We start from the raw sequence: 22,820 nt of genomic DNA, 5'->3' as shown, positions 1-22,820 counted from the left end.
CTTTGTAGCAGCTGGTTCATTTGGGCTGCCATTCGCTCATGGAGAGCAGTGAGTTTCTTTAGCCAGTAGGCATGGATCATGTCAGGCCCTGGTGCTGTCCAGTTTTTCATGCCTGAGACTCTTTCTTGAACATCTGTCGCAGGGCTGTGGGGCTTGCTCAGGGAGGTTGCTGTGGTCCTCTCGTAGAGAGATCAGCCACTGTGCATTGCTGTTGTGGGACGCCTCCCTTTCCCATATGCCTTTCCAGTATTGTTCAGTCTCCAGCCTTGGTGGGTCTACTCTGTTGTTATTACCCTGCCATTGAGAGTACACCTTAGCTGGTTGAGTGGAGAAGAGCCGGTTAATCCTTCTGGATTCATTCTCCCTTGTGTATCTCTTTAGGCGGCTGGACAAGGCTTGGAGCCTCTGTTTGGCAGTTCCAAGTGCTTCAGGTATGGGCATCTGACTGTACTTTCTGGGTACTGGTCTTTTCATTGTACCCTTGTGGAGCTCTGACAGTTGGCTCACTTCCCTCCTTGTTATCTTGATTTTAGCCTCTAACCGTCTTTTCCATGGTGGGTATTGGGTCTCATGGTTGCTCTTATAGCCAAGTATCTCAAGGATCACTGATGCTGAGTTGTAGATCAGCTCATTGGTTTCTGTTATGGTGTTGGTAGGGATCGTTCTCAATGCTGCATTCACATTCTCAATGAGACTTTCTGATGGTACTTCACTCAGCCGTTGTAATTGGCGCCGGGGAGGCCTGGTTGTCATTCGGGTCATGATTCTCTCTCTCAGGTCAGCAGCTGTCTCGTTCAGCTCTGTTTCGCTCATTGGGGCCGTGTATCCCCTCACTGGGTGGGGACTTGTAGTTAAGTCCCCACAGTTCTGACATCCAGGTTCCTCCCTTTTGCCGTAGCATTTGTGTTGTATCTCGTCAATCTCAAGTTGTGATAGCAGTTGCCGTTTGCGGATGTTGGAACACTGAGCTACTAGTTGTTTAGCGCTTAGTGTTGACTGGGGATGTCGAAGTAACCATTCCTTCCCCAGTCTTTGCATGTAACCTCTCTGACTAGGGTTACTTGAGTAGTAGCATTCCAACAGATCCACATTTTTATCTCTCGCCCATTTCCGTCTTGTTCCAGTAGCCCATTTGTCATCAAGGTGCTCTGGTTCCCCAACACCTGACGCAGACCTTGTTTGGCCGGGCGACGTCTGAGCCGGCATGTTATGCAACTTAGTATCTCTCATGGTATGAGGTAGGCAGTAGCTTGAAGGGTCTTGCCTAAGGACCCAGACTGGATTTGAACCCTGCCCTCTCGGGTGATATACTGATGCCTTATGTATTGAGCTATCCAGTCATATATATATATATATATATATATATATATATATATATATATATATATATATATATATATATATATGCCCTAAACACCAGAGCAATAGAGGCCCAGATCTACCACACCAGACAAGACCCAAGGTGTAGGTTGTGCAAGGAGGCCCCTGAGACAGTCCAGCACATCACAGCAGGGTGCAAGATACTGGCAGGGAAAGCGTACATGGAGCGACATAACCAAGTGGCAGGCATAGTGTACAGAAACATCTGTGCAGAATATGGACTGGAAACCCCGAGATCAAAGTGGGAAACACCCCCAAAGGTGGTGGAGAACTAAGCTAAGATCCTGTGGGACTTCCAGATCCAGACAGACAGAATGGTAATGGCGAACCAACCAGACATTGTCGTAGTGGATAAACAACAGAGGAAAGCCATTGTGGTAGATGTAGCAATACCAAGTGCCTGCAACATCAGGAAAAAGGAGCACGAGAAACTGGAGAAATACCAGGGCCTCAGGGAAGAACTGGAGAGGGCCTGGAAGGTGAAGACCACAGTGGTGCCTGTGGTCATCGGGGCCCTCAGGGCAGTAACCCCCAAACTGGATCAATGGCTACAACAGATCCCAGGAACAACATCAGACATCTCAGTCCAGAAATGTGCAGTCCTTGGCACAGCCAAGATACTGCGCAGAACCCTCAAGCTCCCAGGCCTCTGGTAGAGGACCCGAGCTCAGAGGATAAGAACCACCCGCGGGGTGAGAAGGGAATTCTTTATATATATATATATATATATATATATATATATATATATATATATATTATATATATATATATATATATATATATATATATATATCACCCCCTCCTGTTATCCATGGGAAATGGGAAAACATTTGCTAGCTGTGGATCCGAGTGCTCCCAAGGACATGCCTTGATAGCATCTTATCGGACTTCTGCCAGGAGGCTGAGCAACATGGTTTCACAGCCCTGTGATGTCACATCCTTTACTCATGTCTTTGTGTTGCCCTTTATTTTGTCTGAATGTTGCTAAGTGCCATAATGTGTCCTTTTCTCTTTTTATTTCATTCCACTTTATGATTTAGAACTTGTGGAGTACTCACTTTCAATCCAGAAAAGGAATTGGCCTCCCTTTATTTTTTAGAAACTTTTGAGTGCTCACTGTTCAGACCAAAATATATTTCTTAGATTAATTTTGAGATTATTATGCAGAGAGATTCCTATTACTGCAACCAGAAAAGGAATTAGAACAAACTTAGAATCCAAAAAAGAAAATTCTTCCAGAACAGGAATATTTAGTTTATATTATTACTTAGGAACTAAGTAATAATAATAATAGTGTCTAAATTTTACAAATTTAGAGCATTTTTTGAAAGTCCAGAGAATACTTAGTTATACTTATCTAGCAACGCAGAAGTCCAGAGGATACTTACTTGCACTTATTTAGGGTTAGAATCCAGAAAACCTACCTGAGCAGCTACGTTTTATACTCCTATTCGTCTAACCCAGAAATGGAATAAGACCAGAGGATACGTAGCAACCCTGAACAAGAGCACCTACTTTACATACTTTAGATCAACATTAGATTATTTTTCTTCTTTTGCCCTTTCCCTTGGTTTGTTATTTGGTTTATATTTCCTTTTCATTTATATAACGCACTTTGTATTGCCTTGATGCTGAAAATGTGCTATATTAATAAAATTACCTTTATGTGTATTGTGTTAGTACTTTTACACAGCAATGAAGAACAGTTATTCAAAGTTTATTGACATATTGGTAAAACTAATCACAACATATACATTTCAATGGTGTCATGTATTAGAGACATACCATATTAATAAAGAGACATAATAGGTCAATGTCATACTGTTCCTTCAGCTAAAATCAACAGCCACATTTTTACATCACAATGGAAGTCCTGGTTGTTGTTCTGCTGGTTGTTGTTCTGCTGGTTGTTCTGCTGGTTGTTCTGCTGGTTGTTCTGCTGGTTGTTGTTCTGCTGGTTGTTCTGCTGGTTGTTGTTCCAGGAAGAACCAAGCTGAAAACTTCCGCTCACCATTTTGATTTGGGGTTTGCTTTATGGAAAACATAATCTTCTTTTCTGAAGAATCCCACTTCTGTTTCATTAGCTGGAGAAAAAAGTCAAATATTTAGATTAAACTAATCTACTTGTTCTGGTGATATATGTAGCATTTATTATTGCCATATAAAATTTCACAACTGTACAATTATTAAAGAGCTCAGTAACATTTATTGTCTTACCACCCATCTGTTAGGAATGCTTTTCTTTTCCCTTTGAATGATCAATCAAGCTGCATAAACTTTCATGGGGATTTAAGGATTGCCTGTTATGTTAATTTGTGTAATGAGGGCCTAAGCAGCTCAACGCCTTGTTATCAAGCTACGCATATTTATCAGGCAGCTTTTCTTACTCAGGCAATATGTTCCAGAAAAGTTTCTAACCAAATGCACTCTTACAAATGCCAGGCTATTGGTGTGTGAGCATACAACCATGACACATTTTGTTGCAAATAGTCAACAAGACAGTGCTGAAGTCCCGCTTAGATCTGTCACAATAACAAATTTTGCTGAGCGACGGCTTCAAAAATTATTGCGATAAACAATAATTTTCTTTGAAGACCATTTTAAACTGATGTAATGGTAATAAGATAATAATGCAAGCGATATCCTGCAAAAATAGATCAACTTTATTTTCAGAAGAACATTTAACATTGGAACTGGTAAACTAAATACCGTAAACAAAACGACCAAAAATAAAATGGACAAAAAATGTACTTGAATAAAAACTAAACACAACATAAAACCAGTGGAAATAAAAACTACATTCAGCCAGAAGTACAGATTATAAAGTCTGTATACTATATTGCCCTTCAATAATTAATCATTAGGCTCAAATGGAGGAGATGGCCATATTCATCGACCTGATGCAATCGTTCATTCCTCCTGTTAGCCCGGTTCACACTACACATTTTTTTGCCCTGATTTTCCCCTTATGATAATCTTAGAACGCTCAGCGTTCTAAGATGTGATAATCGTAACCGATCATTCTGTAGTGTGTTACGACTGATTGGGTCCAGTCGGTTACTTTTTACACCCTTACTTTTTGTATTCATTTACCTTTTAGGTTACTTTTGAGGTTATTATCCAGAGACTCTGATTTTTGTGAGCCAAAAAAGAAATTCCAACAAACTTAGAATCCAGGACAAGAACATTTAGTTTTTATTTCTACTTAGAAATTATGGAGTACTCACTACTTTTACCAATTTAGAACATACTGAGAAAGCCCATAGAACAGTTTCTTTACTGTTTAGATTATGTTTTAACATTGCTATGCAGAGAGACTCCCATTTTGCTGTCCAGAAAAGGAATTACAACAGACTTAGAATCCAGGGAAATTACTTCCAGAACAGGAACATTTAGTTTTTATTACTACTTAGAAATTGTTAAATACTTGTTACTTTACAAAATTAGAGCATACTTAGATTGTCCAGAGAATACCTACTCACTTGTACTTGAGCAACCCAGAACAGGGATTAGAAGCAAACTTAGAATCCAGAAATAATACCCTGGCAACTCAACAGGAATGGATTACCAATTTTATTAGATTCTCCTTCTTTTGAACTTTCCTTTGGTTTGTCATTTTGTTTGTATTTCCTTTTTAATTCATGCAATGCACTTTGAAATGCCTTGTCATATAAATAAAATTACCTTACAACAAAGAAGACCTGACAGAAGGCATCAAGGAAATCTAGGCTTCCATAACTCCCAGGTATTGCCACATCGCATTGAGGCCGTGATTTTTAGTGCAAAGGAATTCCCAACCAAGTATTGAAGATTTTATTTTTAATTTCTTTCTTTTTTCCTGCAAAAACTGAGAAGTAACTAAGGCTGATTTCTTCAGAGTGCTCTAATTTTTTGAACTCCTGTTTTTGTGGGTTTGATGAGCTGGAAGCCCAAATTATTTAACAATGAACAAGTTGTTGTTCATTGTTAAAGTTTAAGCTACAGTCTTGCTATAGCTTAAACTGTGGGCTCTGAAATCTATAACTTATGAAAAGTTTAACTATTAGAATGGATTTATAGGAAACTTTGACATGACATTCTAATTTTTTGGAAAGGATCTGTACCTTCATGTCCTCTTTCACTCCATCCATAAATCTCCTCTTTGGTCTTCCTCTAAGTCTCTTGCCTGGCAGTTCCATCCTCATCCTCCTCCTACCAACGTGTCCACTGTCTCTCCTGTGTCCAGACCATCTCAATCTGGTTTCCTGGACTTTATCTCCTACACATATCACACCTGATACTTTTCTCCAATCGTTCCAACCAGCTTGGACACGTTTCTTCACTTCTTTTCCACACCGTCTGGACCGTTGATTCTATGTACTTATAATCTTTCACCTTCTTATTTCTGCTCTCTGTAACATTACGTCTCCACTGATTCAAGCATATCTATTCAGTCTTGCTACAGCTAACCTTCATTCCTCTCCTTTCCAAGGCAAATCTCCACCTCTTAAGATTTTTCTCCACCTGTTCTCTGCTCTCACCACAGATCACAATCAACTTATAGAGTGCAGAATAATAAGGCATCAAGTGATCAAAAGACATAGTGTGGTAGGAAACTGGTACATGCTGGTATTAAAATTTAGCTAGTCAGACCTTTTTGGTTTGAATAGGTCATCTCCCAAACCCACAGTCAGTTGTCGCCAAGGAATCAGGGCTAACACATCTGAACCTGCAGCCTTATTCCCAACAGTCTCTCCAGCTGCCTCTTCACCTGACTTCTAGACACAGAAAAGTGGGAGAGGAAGGCAAAGAGGGCAGCAGCATCTCCTGATTTGGTTGAAAACTTGTGGAAGCAGAAGACTCCATGACAGAGGTGGAATATAGGACATCTGAGTTTTGACAACATAGACTTAGACTTGTACTTTATTGATCCCTTGGGAAGACTCCCTCAGGAAATTGAAGTCACCAGCAGCTTACAGGCAGAAAAGTGGCACACAGTGAGCAAAATACAAAAGAATACAACAAATACAAATTAAATACAAAGGTACACACTAAATGTGAGTAGCCAAAACCCTAAATTAAGCAAAAATAAGCAAGGAATAAGAATATAAGTAAAAAATATAAATACAACACCAAAGAGGACGATGGGACGTCTGTATGGCTGGGGACAGGAGAGGATGATGATGACATTGTTCCTGAACTAAACCTGTTGAAAAATGTGTTCAGCTCATTTGTTCTGTCTAGAGTTTTATCTATCTGATCCTCCATTTGCTTGATCCAGGGTTTGTTATTAGGGAAGAATCTCACTATTTTGGTGAGGATGATGTCCAGTGTGACAGGGCTCTACTATGACCACCGTAGTTCATCATAGATGGTGTTTATTGTGCTCATCTTCAGGTGACAAAAGTGGAGAAGTTGTGTAATATACACTCAATTTATTAGGTGGTGTTGAAATAGAATTTTAAGTTAGCACAATACTGCACAGGATAGTTTTTGATACATATGAAATATAACATAGAAAGTTAAAGTACACTCTAATGCATATAAATTTAGATAATACTAGAACAACGGCTCACTCTATGAACGCATATAAAGATAAATTCTTAAAAAGAGGAGTAGACAGAACACAGGCCTAGACTCCTTGGATCTCTTTAGACAGGGAGTCTGTCTGCCAGGCAATTAACAAATTCCTGAGCACGGTTCAAAAGTTCACTAGGATCTTAAAACTTTTTATAAATAATTTTATCTATATTAGAATTAACTATATTTCTTTAAGCATGTTTTTAATTAGTTACTTATTAGATCCAAACTTATAGTCATTATTTAGCATTACATTTTGTGCAAGCTTGGTTAAAAACACCAACTAGTTTCTTGTTGAAGCATCTTGAGGCAGAGATAACGTTCCAGTTCCACGCTGTAAATCAGGTCGGAGCCTGGTACGAGAAGAGCTGGAGGTTGGGTCTCAGAGGTAATAACATTAACATTAAGACAGCCCACACAAAGGAAAAGAACACACCTCCTAATGCATATATTTAAATGAGGAGAATATGCATTCTATAAATGATTTGTTTTACAGCAGAAGTTCGAATCTCTTTGTGCTGAGTGAGAGTTTCCCGGAGGATGCATCTTCTGTTTTGTCTTTTTGCTCAGTTCTTTGTCTCTGTTTTGTCATGTCTTGGACTTTTTGATAATTAGGTGAGATGCTTGTTGTAACATTCTGAACTGCATTGAATTTCTCTGGATAAAACTCTGAATATCTGAAGTCTGACGTCATATGATTGCTCTTTTCTCTCTGCACACGTACACAGACACAGGAATTCGGGACAAAGAATTAATTAACGAGCTAAATCAAGTTATTCCTCTTTTTAATTCTTAACAGTACACATGCCCAACTGCTCATCAACACAAATGTTGAATTAGTCAATCACATGACAGCAACTCAATACATTTAGGCACGTAGACATGGCCAAGATGATCTGCTGCAGTTCAAATTGAGCATCAGAACGAGGAAGAAAGATGATTTAAGTGACTTTGAATGTGGCTGGTCTGAGAAATCTGATCCACTGATCTACTGGGATTTTCACACATAACCATCTCTAGGGTTTACAGAGATTGGTCAGAAAACATGACAATATCCAATAAACTCCAGTTCTGTGGGTGCAAATGCCCGGTTGATGCCAGAGGTCAGAGGAGAATGGCCAGACTGCTTGGAGCTGATGGAACAGGAACAGTAACTTAAATAACCACTAGTTATGACTGAGGTATGCAGAAGAGCATTTTGAATGCACAAATTGTTGAACCTTTAGGCGGCTGGGCTACAGCAGCAGGAGACCACACCGGGTGCCACTCCTGTCAGCTAAGAACAGGAAACTGAGGCCACAGTTCGCACAGGCTCACCAAAATTGGACAATAGAAGGTTAGAAAATCATTACTGATGTAGAGGGGTGAAAAACAAGTTACTAGTAAATAAAGACAATAAGTAAGAAAATAGACACCCCAAAAATAATTTTCATTTTATGTTGTATCTTTTCATTTCTTGTTGCAATAAGTTATTTAGTGTTATTTCAGTTAGTCCATGCAATTCTCCACATGACCACTAGGGGCACATTCCATTGGTGGCATAGAAAAGATTGAGTTCACGAAAAGAATGAATCTTCTGTCGGATGTTAATGAGAACTTAACGTGTGTGTCTCATCTTTTCTGTGTCACAGGTTAGTTCAAATGTATCTTGATGCATGAATATAGATTACTTTTGAGAGTTGAATATGTTATTGAATGGGAAGTTGCCTAATGAGTCATGTTGTCCGGTTTGTGAGGAGTACTGTGTGGAGAAACGTTTAAAAGACTGTTGAGTTTCCGTTGAACTGTTGAATTTTGTATATATTGAAACAATTTTCAGATAAATTACATTATTTTAATATCGTTTTCTGTAAAATGGCGTTTTCTTGTCAAGAACCAACGACATTGTAACTAAGAGCCGTTAATGTGTCAGTTAGTAACAAGACCGCCATTAAAGAGCATTGCGCCTTTTTCAGTTGTTTTTCTTTTTGTAACGGATAAAATATTGTTATTCTGTACCGGGTTCAATGGACTTTATCTTTCTAGGCTCCAGTAGTTATAAGATGCTTAAATAGTAAAGTATATCTTATCTGTGTAAAAGAAAAGTTGTTAAAATAGTTGAAAACAAACTCATGTACTTTTTTAAAATGACAAAAGATATAAACTACTGAATATGGAGTATGTTTGCACATGAAAAAGAATAAATCTTCCGTTGGATGTTGATGAGAACTTAACGTGCGTGTCTCATCTTTTCTGTGTCACAGCATCACACGTTGGAGGAAGATCTTTTCTATTACATTACTCTGCCACCCAAGGTTGCAGGGTAACACCTCGTCTGATGAGTCTCAATTTCTGCTGTGACATTTGGATGGTAGGGTCAGAATTTGATGTCAACAACATGAAAGCATGGATCCATCCTTCCTTGTATCAATTGTTCAGGCTGATTGTGGTGGTGCTTACTTGGGTCCATTAGTACCATTTGAGCATCTTGTATCATTTTGCATCACAGCCTACCCAAGTATTGTTGCTGACCATGTCCACTCCTTAACAATCACAGTGAACCCATCTTCTGATGATTACTTCCAGCAGGATAACGCGCAGTGCCATAAAGCACAAATCATCTCAGACTGGTTTCCAGAACACAAAAATGAATTCACTGTTCTCAAATGGCCTTCACAGTCACCAGATCCAAATCCAACACAGCATATTTGGGATGCTCAAAGTCAAGATTAGAGTCATGGACTCTTCTTCCAAAGCTTTGACTTCAACCAAATCAGGAGATGCTGCTTCTCTTTGCCGCCCCTTCCCACTTTTCTGGATCTCAAAGTCAGGTGAAGAGGCAGCTGGAGAGACTGAACAAGAACAAGGCTGCAGGTCCAGCTCTGTCGGATTCTGCAACATCTCTTCAACCACATCATGGGTCTCCTGTTGGTCTGCCTGAGTAAGCAGGTAAGGACTTATCAAAACCTCCTGCAGTTAGCTTATCATCATGGAGTTGGAGTTGATGATGTCATCATACACCTGCTTCAACAAACCTACTGTCATCTGGACACAGCAGGCAACACTGTGAGGATCATGTTATTTGATTTCTCCAGTGAATTCAATGCAATTCAGCCTGATTTGCTCTGTGAGAAGCTCCAGGAGATAAAGATGGAGGTCTCAACAATTTGTCAGGATTTATAACTACCTGACAAACAGACCGCACTTTGTGAGACTGAAGGACTGTATGTCTAACCAGGTGGTCAGCAACACAGGAGCACCAGAGGGAACTGTACTCTCAACATTCCTTTCACTGTGTGCACGTCTGATTTCTGTCATCTACAGAAATAGTCAGAAGACTCTGCAGTTGTCAGGTTTATCAGACATGGACAAGAGGTTGAGTATGGAGATCTGGTGGATTGCTCCCTCACCATGCCGGTGAGGGAGCAATCATCTCATTGTAGATTTTAGGAGAAACTATTCCCATCATGAGAAGAATTGGAGGTGGTTGAGAAACATAAATACCTCTGTGTTCATCTGGACAACAGACTGGTGTCCAGACAACCAGTCTGTTGTCTGGAAGCAACAGCACTTCCTGAGGAAGCTAAGATCCTTCAAGGTTTGCAGAAAGATGCTGCAGATCTTCTATAAGTCTGTTGTTGAAAGTGTTATCTCTTCTGCTGTCATTTTTTGGGGCAGCAGCATCACAGCCAGGGACTTAAAAGACTCAACAGTTTGATAAAGCAGGCTCGTTCTGTTCTGGGGACGACTATGGAAATTATTATGAAAAGAAGGATTTTTCATAGGATCAAGAAAATTATGGACAACCCTGAACATCCTCTTCACAATGCCATCTTGGGAAGGACGAGCATCATCTGTTATAGACTTCTTCAGATTCAGTGCAGTACAGTCTGCTGCAGATCTTTCCTGTTAACAGCCATCACCACCTTCAATAACTTTTTGAAGAGTCTAAATTAATGAGTTACAACATCTAATTTCACTTTGGGATTAATAAAGTATTTTTGAATTGAATTTGATTTGAATGTGGTGGAATGGGAGATTTGCCTCATGGATGTACACCTGACAAATCTGCAGCAGCTGCGTGATGGTATGTCAATATGAACCAAACTCTTTGAGGAATGTTCCCAGTACCTTGTTGAATCAATGCCACGAAGGAGTAGTTGTGAAAGGGGGTCCAACCCGATAGTTGCAAGGTGTACTTAATAAAGGGACCATTGAGTGTACATTACACATTCATGCCAGTTAAAAGAAGACAAAAATAGCGATAACTCCATAGCAGCACAAAAGTTCAGCACCTTCAGTTCGACTTGTTGGAACTGAAAACTCAGTCTGAGCCCTCTTTTAAAATCAATCCACTCTTGAACAAGAAGAATGTGTCAGCTGAAAACCACATCCCTCACATTTTCAAATGGGCCTTGTTTCACAATCCTCTCCAGGGTGTGGCTATCTCTGTTTCTTGTACACTTTTTCCTTCCCTTCACTTCTCCATGAATGTGCTTGGACTTACCCTCCTTCTGCAAGGTGTCAAAGGTCATTTTTTGGACAAATGTCAGGTTAGCAGTCATCCCCTTGACTATGTAGCCTATAGAACTTGTCTGAGAACATTTAAAGGTTTTTGCAGGTGTTTTGAGTTAATTAGCTGATTAGTCTGTGACACCAGGGGTCTTCAATATTGAACCTTTTCACGTTATAATTTCTGAGATACTGAATTTGGAGGTTTTTTTAGTTGTCCGTAATAAATCACCAACACTAAAAGAAATAAACATTTGAAATATCTCAGTTTGGATGTAATGAATGAATACAACATACAAGCTTCACGTTTTGAATGGAATTACTGATTTAAAGCAATGCTTTCATGACATCTTAATTTTATGACAAGCAGCTATAAATAACTGACACCCTAAATAGATCTCTAAAGAAAAAAAGAAGACTAAAATTATATATGCTACAGTTGGCTTCAAATTTGGCTGTAAAATGTGACAAACTTCTAACCTAAGATTGATTTTCTCACATTTACACATTATAAAGTTCTTTACAGTGCATTAGTTCTCCACAATTTTTAAATATATGAAAATTAATGGCAACACATTATTTGACGGGGTGTGAATAAGACTGACATGACACCGTCATAAACATGACATAACACCTGTCATGAACATAAGTAAGTCTTCGTGAATATTTATGACTGTTGTCATAAAATGCCATTTGGTAAATCATTACACTTTTAATACAAAGTTGACATCATTCAAAATTTCTTTGTTATGACAACTTGACATTAACCTAGAATCATTTGTCATGTTATTATAGTGTCAAAAGTTTTAACAAAATAGTCATTAATATTTCCCCCTGAATGAAATAAAGTGGAACAAATAGGACCAATAATATTAATCTTTATTACACTATCAAATGATTTAACAGTCATTAATAAATCCTTTCACATCAAAGAAAGTGGAACAAGTAGCACCAGTTATGAATATGTGCTATTACAGTATCATTAATATTAATTCTGACCTCAAGTAATGTAAAAACAAAAAGTAGGAACAGTTATAAAGATATCACTAATTGTCATTACAGCGTCAAATGCTATATTAACATAGTCAATGATATTAAGTCTTAAATCAAGTGAAGTGGAAAACACTGGACTACTTATAACTACATCATAGCTGTAGAACAAACCCTTTGTACATTGGAATAAAACAAAAGATAACTTTTTCTTCAAATAGAGGGTTTTCCTGTCAGCATATTGTAACTGAAACACTGATTGAAAAACTAAAACAGAATTACTTATTCTTTAACTAAAGAAAATAGGTTCTTTTAACAGTCCTGACATTTTTTGCTTTGATCAGGTCAGCCATCTCCTTCGTTATATTCTTCCTGTAACACTCTGATAACAGGGAGATCTTCTTCTTATCTTAATTTCCTGGAAGCAGATCTTTAAAGGTGTCTGAAAATGCTCAGAAATAATAGCTATTCTTGCAATGATTGTGGTCAGTGTTAACCGTGGTGAAAGGCTTTCCATGAATTCAAACTTGGTGAATCTCTTCTGGACATTCTCATAGTGGGTGATGACTCAATCCGCTGTGGTCCCTTAAAAAAGGGAACAAAAATAAATCAAAAATGTAATGTGATCTTAACTCAGCGTTTATTTAAATACCATTCCAAAAATATCCCTTGCTGCACACTGTCAGAATGGTAGGCTGGCAGAGAAATGTCTTGTTAACATGACTGGTTGTTGTTGTAAAGTGCAATACAATTATTTCTTACTACAAGTTACATAATGACTAGAGTTGAACAAAATCATTCTGATCAAATATGTGTTTGGCAGAAAATCATACAACCTGTTGTTATTCAAAATGCATCATTTAATGTATAGTTTTAGGTACATGAATGTATCTTTTCACTTAATGAGCATTCAAAATTATTTAAGAATAAACTTAAGAAGTTCATTAATAAATAGATTTAACACCAGTTTTTAGTTGTCTAAAACATAATGTGTTATTTAGCTGGTGGATGTTGATTTCTACTCCCCCTTCCCCACTTGCCTGTCCCCGCCCTCCGCCCTTCACCTGGAGAAAATAGTAACAAAAATGACTTGCCTAATTTTGTTGGGGAATGTTTCATTTTCTTTTTGGTCTTTGGTCAAACAGGGAATTCTTTGTCTGGTGGCTGGTCCTCATTACCATCCTGCACACCTGTAACATTGATGATGGGCTTTGACTGCCGAAGGAGGAACAGCTTATCCTGCTCTCTCTCGTCCTTACTGATAACTCTGCCTGTGAATTATTTTTTAATTTTAAGGCGACAGTTTTTATAGTTATATTTACATTATTGACGTCTTAACTGGATTTTCCAAACCTAAGGACTGGGGGATTTTCTTACTTTTATTTTCACCTTACTTTTCTTTACCTCCAAGTTAAACCAGGGCAAAATGCCTCCGGCTGACCCCAAGGACATGAGCAGTATTTTACAACGACTTCAGTTTATAGAAATGAAGATTAAACTACTGGAGGTGAACTTTGAGATCAACGCTACTTGTGGAAATGAAACAACTCTTCCTCAAATCAACGGAGAGGTCGTGCGCCCTGCACCGAGCAGCTCACCCTGGAACGCTCTGGGTGCCAAGCCGAAACGGGAGTCTCGCACTGCGGATCCGATGAGACGATTATCAGGGAGAACCCCGCACCTGGACGAATCAGCGTGGCCGGCTCTGAGCCGAAACCCACCTTCAACTTCAACACCTGCTCCGCCAAAGAAAGACAAACAAGCAGCTGCAACCAAAACGCCTCCACCGACCCCACGGACAAAGCAACCAGCAAGAGCCTCAAAACACTCTGACTCTGTGGGAATCCCACTGAAAAACAGATTTTCTGCATTCCAGCCTGAGCCTCTGAGTGAAACTTCGCCTTCAAACATCAACAGTGAGGCAAGACCAACACATCGATCCCCCAAAGCTCCCAAGGACAAATGGACCACCAGGAAAACTAAAGGTAACCCAAAAGTGCTTGTTGTTGGAGATGAGGCAGTAAAGGGAATCAGTGACGTTTGCAATCCAAGGAAAACAAGAGTGATGTATTTTCCTGGTGACACTGTATCTGATTTAACCAACAAACTGCTCTCTCTAACCACTGATCAGCCAGATATTCAGACTTTAGTTGTGCATGTTGGAGCCAACGATCTGGCAAAGCAAAAGTCTGAGATTCTAAAAAAGGACTTTAACATTCTTCTGGACACTATGGGAAAACTGAGAATGAAGTTATTTCTCAGTGGTCCAATTCCATCACCTCAATGGGGAGATGAAAAACACTCCAGGCTGCTCACGATCAACAATGGCTGATTAAAACCTGCTCTACCAGCTCAGTGACCTTCATCGATAACCTCTGGATCTATTGGCAGCGCTTTCTCCTTTTTGGAAGAGGAGGACGCAATCTTAATAAACATGTGATAAAGCTACTTGCTGCAAACCTTTTTTATTTTATCAACAAGGACAGCAACAGGATCATCGCGTCAGAAGAACAGGCTCAAGGATGTCTGCCTAGGATGGAACGCTCCCCGGATCAGGAGCACGATATTCCAAAACAAGCTGATAAATCGACTGGAGATGGAGCGACTGCTTCCCTTGCTCCTCCCCCCTCCCTCTCTGCTCCTCCAAGCATTCACAGGATTCAATGGATACCAATGAAGAAATGTCTTCCGGACCAGAGTTTCTTAAATTTACAGATGGAATGAATCAACAGGTTCGCCTCGGCACGTCTCTCCTTAGCACTCACGTTACAGACCTCACTACATTTAAGCCACCTGCCCCTGACTTCCCAGAGGATCCATCACTCTGCGTTTCTGAGGTCTGAGGCCGGGGACCAGATATTATCTTTACACCCGTCTCCATCCAGAATGTGTCTGGCCCCCGGGTTCTGCAGAACAGGACATTACCTGTCCGGATCACTACAAGAAAATTTACAAAAACCAGAAATATGAAATACAGCGGTCCTAATTCAAACCTCAGAGTGATCCCCTGCCTAAAGGAACCTCAGACTGAAAATCTTTTTGCCTCCAAGCCACTTAAAGTAGCTCTTTTAAATATCAGATCACTCTGTGCTAAAGCTCTGTTAATTAATGATTTCATCACTGAGTATAATGTTGATGTTATGTTTCTGACAGAAACATGGTTGAATGACGATAATGAGCAAATTGTACTCATTGAATCAGCGCCTCCTGACTACAATTTTTTAAGTGAGAATAGAAAACATAAAAAAGGAGGAGGCGTGGCTTCTATATTTAAAAATACCATAAACTGTAGTAAAATCTCTTTCGGTCATTTCACATCTTTTGAGTATCTTGGAATTCAGGTTAAAGGCTTCAAACGAACTTTGACACTAACTTTATACAAAACTCCAGCATATGTGGAAAATTTCTTTACTGACTTGAATGATCTTCTTTCTCTCATATGCATTGATTATGATTGTTTAATAATTGTTGGTGATTTTAACATTCATGTGGACAAACCCGAAAACAGAGGAGCAAAAAAGCTCTCTGATATTTTAGAAAATTTTGGTTTAACACAAAATGTTAAACAAGCAACACACACTCAAGGACACACACTGGTTATCAGTAAGGGTGTGAATATTTCCAATGTCTCTGTAACTGATGTCGCCCTGTCGGATCACTTCGCTGTTATCTTTGAAGGTTCTTTATTCTTTGACCCACTTGGACAAACAGCTACTGTCACAAAACGTTCTTTCACAGAAAACATTTAATCAAATCTACTCTTCCTCCTCACCCTTAAACTGTAATGATGTAGATCAGTTGTTAGATGATTTTCAGTCTAAAGTTTCATATATCATTGATTCCATTGCCCCAATTAAAGTAAAGGTTTTGACTGGTAGAAAGAAATCTCCATGGAGAAATGCACAAATAGTTCGGTCTGCAAGACAAGTCTGCCGCAGGGCAGAACGACAATGGCGTAAAACTCAACTTCACGTTCATCACGACATCTACAAAGAAAAACTACGTAACTATCACTTAACACTAAAACATGGAAGGGAGGCTTTCTTTGCAGATGTCATAAACAAAAACATCAACAATGCTCGAACTTTATTTGCAACAGTTGACAGGCTCACAAACCCTCCTGTGACATTACCACCTGAACTCCAATCTAATGCTGCCTGTAATAAGTTTTCTGATTTCTTTTCAGAGAAAATCCAAAAAATCAGAGGATTAATCTGTACATCAACTTCAAAGCCAGAACCATTGCTGTACCAAAACAAAACAAATACAGAAAAAATGACCCATTTTCAACTACTTAATTATAAAACTCTAAAAGAAATCATAAGTCAATTAAGTTCAAGCTCCTGCTGTCTGGATGTCCTTCCCACACATTTCTTTAAGAAAGTCCTGCCTGTTATTGCTGCTGATCTGATCCAAATCATAAACTCATCGCTTACATCAGGTGTTTTCCCCCAGGCTTTGAAAACAGCAGTCATCAAACCACTGTTAAAAAAGAACAACCTGGACAAATCACTACTGCAGAATTACAGGCCGACCTCTGACCTCCCATTCATCAGCAAAGTTATTGAAAAAACTGTGTGTAAACAATTAAATAGTTTCCTCATGATGACCAACTGCTTTGACACTTTCCAGTCTGGTTTTCGTGCTCACCACAGCACGGAGACTGGCCTAGTCAAAGTATTCAATGATATCCATATAAATACGGACTGTGGGAGAACCACGGTGCTGGTTCTGTTGGATCTCAGTGCAGCTTTTGACATATTACTGAATCGACTTGAAAGTTGGGTTGGACTCTCCGGTTTGGTGCTCGACTGGTTTGAATCCTACATAAAGAACAGGGATTTCTTTGTTTCAATTGGAAACTTCTCATCAAAGAGGTCAAAGGTCACATGTGGGGTACCCCAAGGTTCAATCCTAGGACCCCTCTTATTTAATATTTATATTCTCCCACTAGCTCAGGTCATAACAGGAAATAATATTAGCTACCACAACTATGCGGATGACACACAGCTCTACATTACGATGTCACCAGGTGACTCTGAACCCATCCAATCACTGAATAAATGCTTAGAGCAGATAAATGTGTGGATGTGCCAAAACTTTCTCCAACTGAACAAAAATAAAACAGAAGTCATTATTTTTGGACCTAAAGAGGAACAATCTAGAGCTATAGATCTAGAGCTATAGATCTAGAGTTATAGATCTAGAGCTATAGATCTAGGGTCAATGCACAGCTTCAGTTATTACAACTAAAACCTAGCGATCAGGCCCGAAACCTGGGAGTAGTGATGGACTCGGACTTGAACCTCCAGAGCCACATAAAGACAGTAACAAAATCGGCCTTCTATCACCTGAAGAACATCTCCAGGATTAGAGGACTAATGTCTCAGCCAGATCTAGAGAAACTCATTCATGCGTTTGTCTTTAGTCACATTGATTATTGCAACAGCGTCTTCACAGGCCTGTCCAACAAATCAATCCTCCAGCTGCAGCTGATCCAGAAGCTGCTGCTCCTGTTTCTCACTAAAACCAGGAAGATAGAGACATAACACCAGTTTTAAAGTCGCTCCACTGGCTCCCTGTAGCTCAAAGAATAGATTTTAAAATACTGTTGTTAGTTTATAAATCACTGAACGGTTTAGCACCACAATACATCAAAGATCTGCTGTTGTTGTATCAACCTTCCAGACCTCTCAGGTCTTCTGGTTCTGGTCTGCTCTGCATCCCCAGAACCAGAACCAAGAGAGGAGAAGCAGCTTTCAGCATCTATGGACCAAAAATTTGGAACAAACTTCCAGAAAACTGTAAAACAGCAGAAACCCTGACTTCCTTCAAATCTCAAGTAAAAACGCACCTGTTTAGAGTTGCATTTGAAATGTAATATGTATGGATTTGATTTTGTGGATATGTATGTAATTTTTTTTTTTTTTTTTTTTTTTTTTTCCTGTTGTGGGCAACGGGGCCCGGCGAATACCCGTGGTTAAACGGACGGCGGAGTCCGGCGGTAACAGGCGCTTAAATTCCGTGTCAAAGGGAAGGGGGAAAAAAAAAAAAAAAAAAAAAAAAAAAAAAAAACCTTGGTATTTTATTCTATGTTGCATGCCTTTGTGTTTTGTGTTTATGATGTAAAGCACTTTGAAATGCCTTGTAGCTGAAATGTGCTATACAAATAAAATTTGATTGATTGATTGATTAACATATCTTCGTTAGCCACCTTTGTCCAGCCCACCCCCCACCATGTTTCCTTAGGCTAAAAAAGGACTTTATATGTCTATAGTTGCCAAAGAAAAGAACACAGACACCATGTCACATCAGCAAAGTTGCAAAATAATGCACATAAAGGATAACTTTGACTAAAATATTAGCTTTTAATTTGTTAGATTAAAAATGGAGGGGAAAAACCCATTTGCCTGCCTTTAAAATATGTTGAATATTAATAGAATAGAATAGAATAGCATTTATTGTCATTGAACAGGATTCAACGAAATTTCTATTGCAACTCCCGTGCAAAAAGTCAAATATATTTTTTGCTGGGTTGATGTTTGGGTTGATGTTACAGTAACAGAGTTTAATAACTTTAATAACCTCACAGCAAGGTAGCATTGGCTTGAATTGCTCATAGCTAACATTACAAAGAAAGACAATATAGTCAATGTAATTTTCTCAAAGAAAATGTAAAGTTAATACGACACATACCTCATATGTATTAGGTGACAAACTTCAGTTTCTTTTTAAACAGAAAGTCTGGCCGTTATAACTTGTGTTGGTTTGGCCCCACAAGATGGAAGATTTCTTCTTCAACACATTGCACGCCTATTCGTGCATTGCTGCCACTCACTGGTAGAAATGGTGTATTACAATACTTAAATCAGCCTTACCTAATGTTTCAAATGCAACGCTCTTAAGTGCTTTGTAGACATCTTGCCATAAAACGTCAGATCAATTAGATCAATTAGAAATTAAAGTCTAAATAAAATGGCAGAGCAATATATTACCCGATAAAGCTACATCATTTTTAAAGTTTAATCAGTAATACTTTTGAAACAAATTTATGACAGATCACAATTTCTTGCTTAATGTCAAGGGTCATAACAGACATTTTGAATAATGTCAACTTTGTATTAAAAGTGTCATTATTTACAGAATGACACTTTATGACAACAGTCATAAATATTCATGAACACCTGTTATGTCAAAAACATGATATAACAGGTTATGTCATGTTTGTGACAGTGTCATGTCAGTCTTATCCATACCCTGTCAAATAAAGTATTACCAAATGAATTAACAAAAATACAACATTTCATTTCACTTGGTGTTCAGGGTAAAAAATACTAATGAGAATTCAAAGTGACAGCAATTAGAAGTTCTTACCAACTCCAGCAGCTTTCAGGGTTTGGTCATCTTGTAAAATTAACTTTTCATCATCATCCAAACTCAATACCAACTCACTTGTCTGAAACAATAGAACCAAATATGTACAGTTTATTAGTATTACTTTAAATTAAATATTTCCAGTTGAATCAGTAGTTGAAGAAGCAGTTTTGGTGAAAATTCATAATATGCACATCTTGATTTTTGTACAAGCTTATCTTGTGCAAAACAGTTTCGTTTGTCGTAAACAAAATCTGGCGAGCTGAAACTCAATAGACATGGTGTACTCTGAAAGAATAACCTGTCACAGGTCTAAAACAAACCATACCTTACTGTCAAACTGCTTAGTTAAGTGATATCAGCAAAAATAGGCGTAACCACAGTTTACCAGCCTTCAACAGGTTTTTGAAAGCTGGTTTGCAGCAGATACTGGATTTATTTATCACTCCATTTTTCAGACAGTCCATAAATGTTGCAGCTTTCCCTAATTACTGAACAGAGAGCAGATACACACCAGTGACATTCTCAGCTCTAGAATACATGTGTAAATACTATTAAATTTTACTCTGGATTCACCTAGTCATTTGAACAGCTAAGTATCTCCTGCAATGACTTTGGAAATCAAAAATACCTATACTGTAGATTTAAAATCAATTCCTTGTTATAGCTGTACTTTATAGTAACGTTTTGGGTGTCAAACTTACAATGCAGAAGCATACTGCCCCACTTCTCACATTTTTGAAGGTTTGTAATCCCCTGTGCACTTATGAAGTGTGTTCATAGAGTACACACTTCTATGGAACACACACCATGTACTTCATAGAGTATACTGTGTGTACTCACTAATATAGTACTTCACAGAATACTCTATGAAGTACTTATCAAGAAAACCAGAGATCAGCCCATTTCCCCATGCTGGAGATTTTAGCTTGAAGTAAAATGACATGACAGGGGCATGGCTTGAAGCTTAAAGTTAATTTTAAATATAATCACACAAAGTAACACCTAGATCCAACAGTAGACTCAAACTTCAATAAAATTGGTAGGCCTGTCACGATACCAAATTTTCTCGAGCGATTGTCTCAAAAATTATTGCGATAAACGATAATATATTTTGAAGACCTTTTTACACTGATTTAATGGAAATGATGTAATAATGCATGCCAAATATAGATACACTTTATTTTCAAAAGAATACTTAACACTGGAACTGAAAAAACAACCAAAAACAAAAATAAAATGGATTCTCAGTCTCTATCAACAAAAAATGTACTTGGATAAAAACTCAACAGTATGAAGCCAAAGTGGAAATAAACACTGCATTCAACCAAAAGAGTGCAGATTATGAAGACTGTATACTATATAACCTGGTAAACCCGGTAACTTTTCAGCTGTTCATCGTTAACGTGACATAAATATGTTATGATTTTCATTCAGTAAGGACTGACACTGGCCACATGCATTGCAGTAAAGCATTGATTAATGGCTGGTTTTAAAATTAGTTAGCTGGACTTGTAGCCATTATTTACACCATGCAACAGTCATTATATTGCTTGGTTCCTAGAGATGAGCAGGTATCACCACAAGGGGGCGCCTATTCCCTTTTTCCTTTGTTGTACTATTGTGCAGAGTGAGAACTCTTGTAGAGGAGATGATCAGTGATGAAGAGGAGCAGAGCGGTAAACTGTCGTTACTTTTCCCATGTATGAGACTATAATCTATGGAGATCTGGCTTTAGATGGACGAAGCGAAATAAAGTGAAAGTGTGGAAATCTTCAACAGTTCGTCCTGCTGTTTTGGGTTAGAGTGGCTAACCGCCATTGCTAACTCCTTCCCCAATCTCTCACCGCACCGTCACAACCATACGAACCATTATACTTAGTGTTTCTGTCGGCTAATGTGTGGCCTCTCGGGTTTTGAAAATGGGCCGACTATCGGCCGACAGCTTTAAGATCGTTAGTGTGTGCTGGGCATTAAGGAAATGAGGAAGAGAGGGTCAGTGGAGAGCACCACCGTTTAGCCTTTTTCATTCAATCATCAACAGAAAAAGGCCGGAAGAAACGATATAGCCGATAATTGAAATGTGGTCGATAGCTTCAATTTATCGTGCGATTAAATGATTTATTGTTTATCGCGACAGGCCTAAAAATCGGGTTGTTTTTGTTGTTTTGTCTGATGCAAATTTTGCTTGAATTCTATTTCTTTTTGTATTTAATCATAAGAAATTATGGTCAGGCAAAGAGAGTGTCATCAAACAGAACAGCCTGAAAAAAGATGAAGTAAGTTTCTAGCTTGCAGATTTATAAAAATAGTTGAGACTATTCCTTATTTTAATGCATAAAAGTTTTAAAGAATTAAGTCTTAACAAATTGAGTATTCTAATAAGACCCAATACAGAATACTTATATTTTCTCTTGAGAATGAACAATTGTAACTTTGGTTTCAAATAATTAGAATCATGGATGATTCCTGTTTTCTCTTCAGAAGAACACCTAGTTTTACTCAAATTATCATTATAATAAGAGAATATTATAATGATTTGTATATTATTGATACAAAAACATTGTTACATGTTTTTGTATCAATAATACAATGCTAAATCAGAGAATCTAAAGAAGTTTTGGATGTGATTTTGATAATGAATTTGAAATGATGTAATAGCTGCCCATATAAAAAGCAAAGTAATTTTTTAGGAGGCCATTTCCTACCAAATCAATAAAAGTCCCCCAGGTTTTCATGGAATGAGTCACCATTAGAACATGGAAACATAAAACACCAATGTCACTAAGCACTTTTCAAATACATTGCTCCATTTGAATAAAATTCATTTGTATTTGTTTCATTTAAAACCCCTAACCTGCACCAACACGCCCACGTGCCGTTTTTCCATTGTATTTTCCAGGGGTGAGATTTATGGATTTAAACTCTGCCTGTATCTATTGTGACGCTTTTATTAGGCAGCCTAATTTTGGTGATTCTGGGGATGAGAGTTAAGCAACATAATCCAACACAATCTCTATAAATCT

The 22,820-nt window shown here is 38.4% G+C and overlaps 1 protein-coding gene across 1 annotated transcript in view; it reads right to left on the bottom strand.

Annotated features, from left to right (window-relative positions):
* Nucleotides 1-3,081: 3,081 nt before the first annotated feature.
* The window catches only part of cunh2orf76 (chromosome unknown C2orf76 homolog), a 48,234-nt gene continuing 28,495 nt past the window's right edge, over nucleotides 3,082-22,820 (bottom strand). The window contains exons 6-7 of the mRNA XM_055022366.1: nucleotides 19,795-19,876; nucleotides 3,082-3,464 (exon numbers count right to left, since the gene is read on the bottom strand). Coding sequence (XP_054878341.1) covers nucleotides 3,388-3,464; nucleotides 19,795-19,876 — 159 coding nt within the window. The 3' untranslated portion in view covers nucleotides 3,082-3,387. The remainder of the gene's footprint in view (nucleotides 3,465-19,794; nucleotides 19,877-22,820) is intronic.

This window comes from Poeciliopsis prolifica, unplaced genomic scaffold (genome assembly GCF_027474105.1).
Source record: "Poeciliopsis prolifica strain line A6 unplaced genomic scaffold, Auburn_PproV2 SCAFFOLD085, whole genome shotgun sequence".
In the NCBI taxonomy this organism is placed as follows: domain Eukaryota; kingdom Metazoa; phylum Chordata; class Actinopteri; order Cyprinodontiformes; family Poeciliidae; genus Poeciliopsis; species Poeciliopsis prolifica.
The sequence above is the reverse complement of the archived record's forward strand: the minus strand, read 5'-3'. Positions and strand labels throughout refer to the sequence as shown.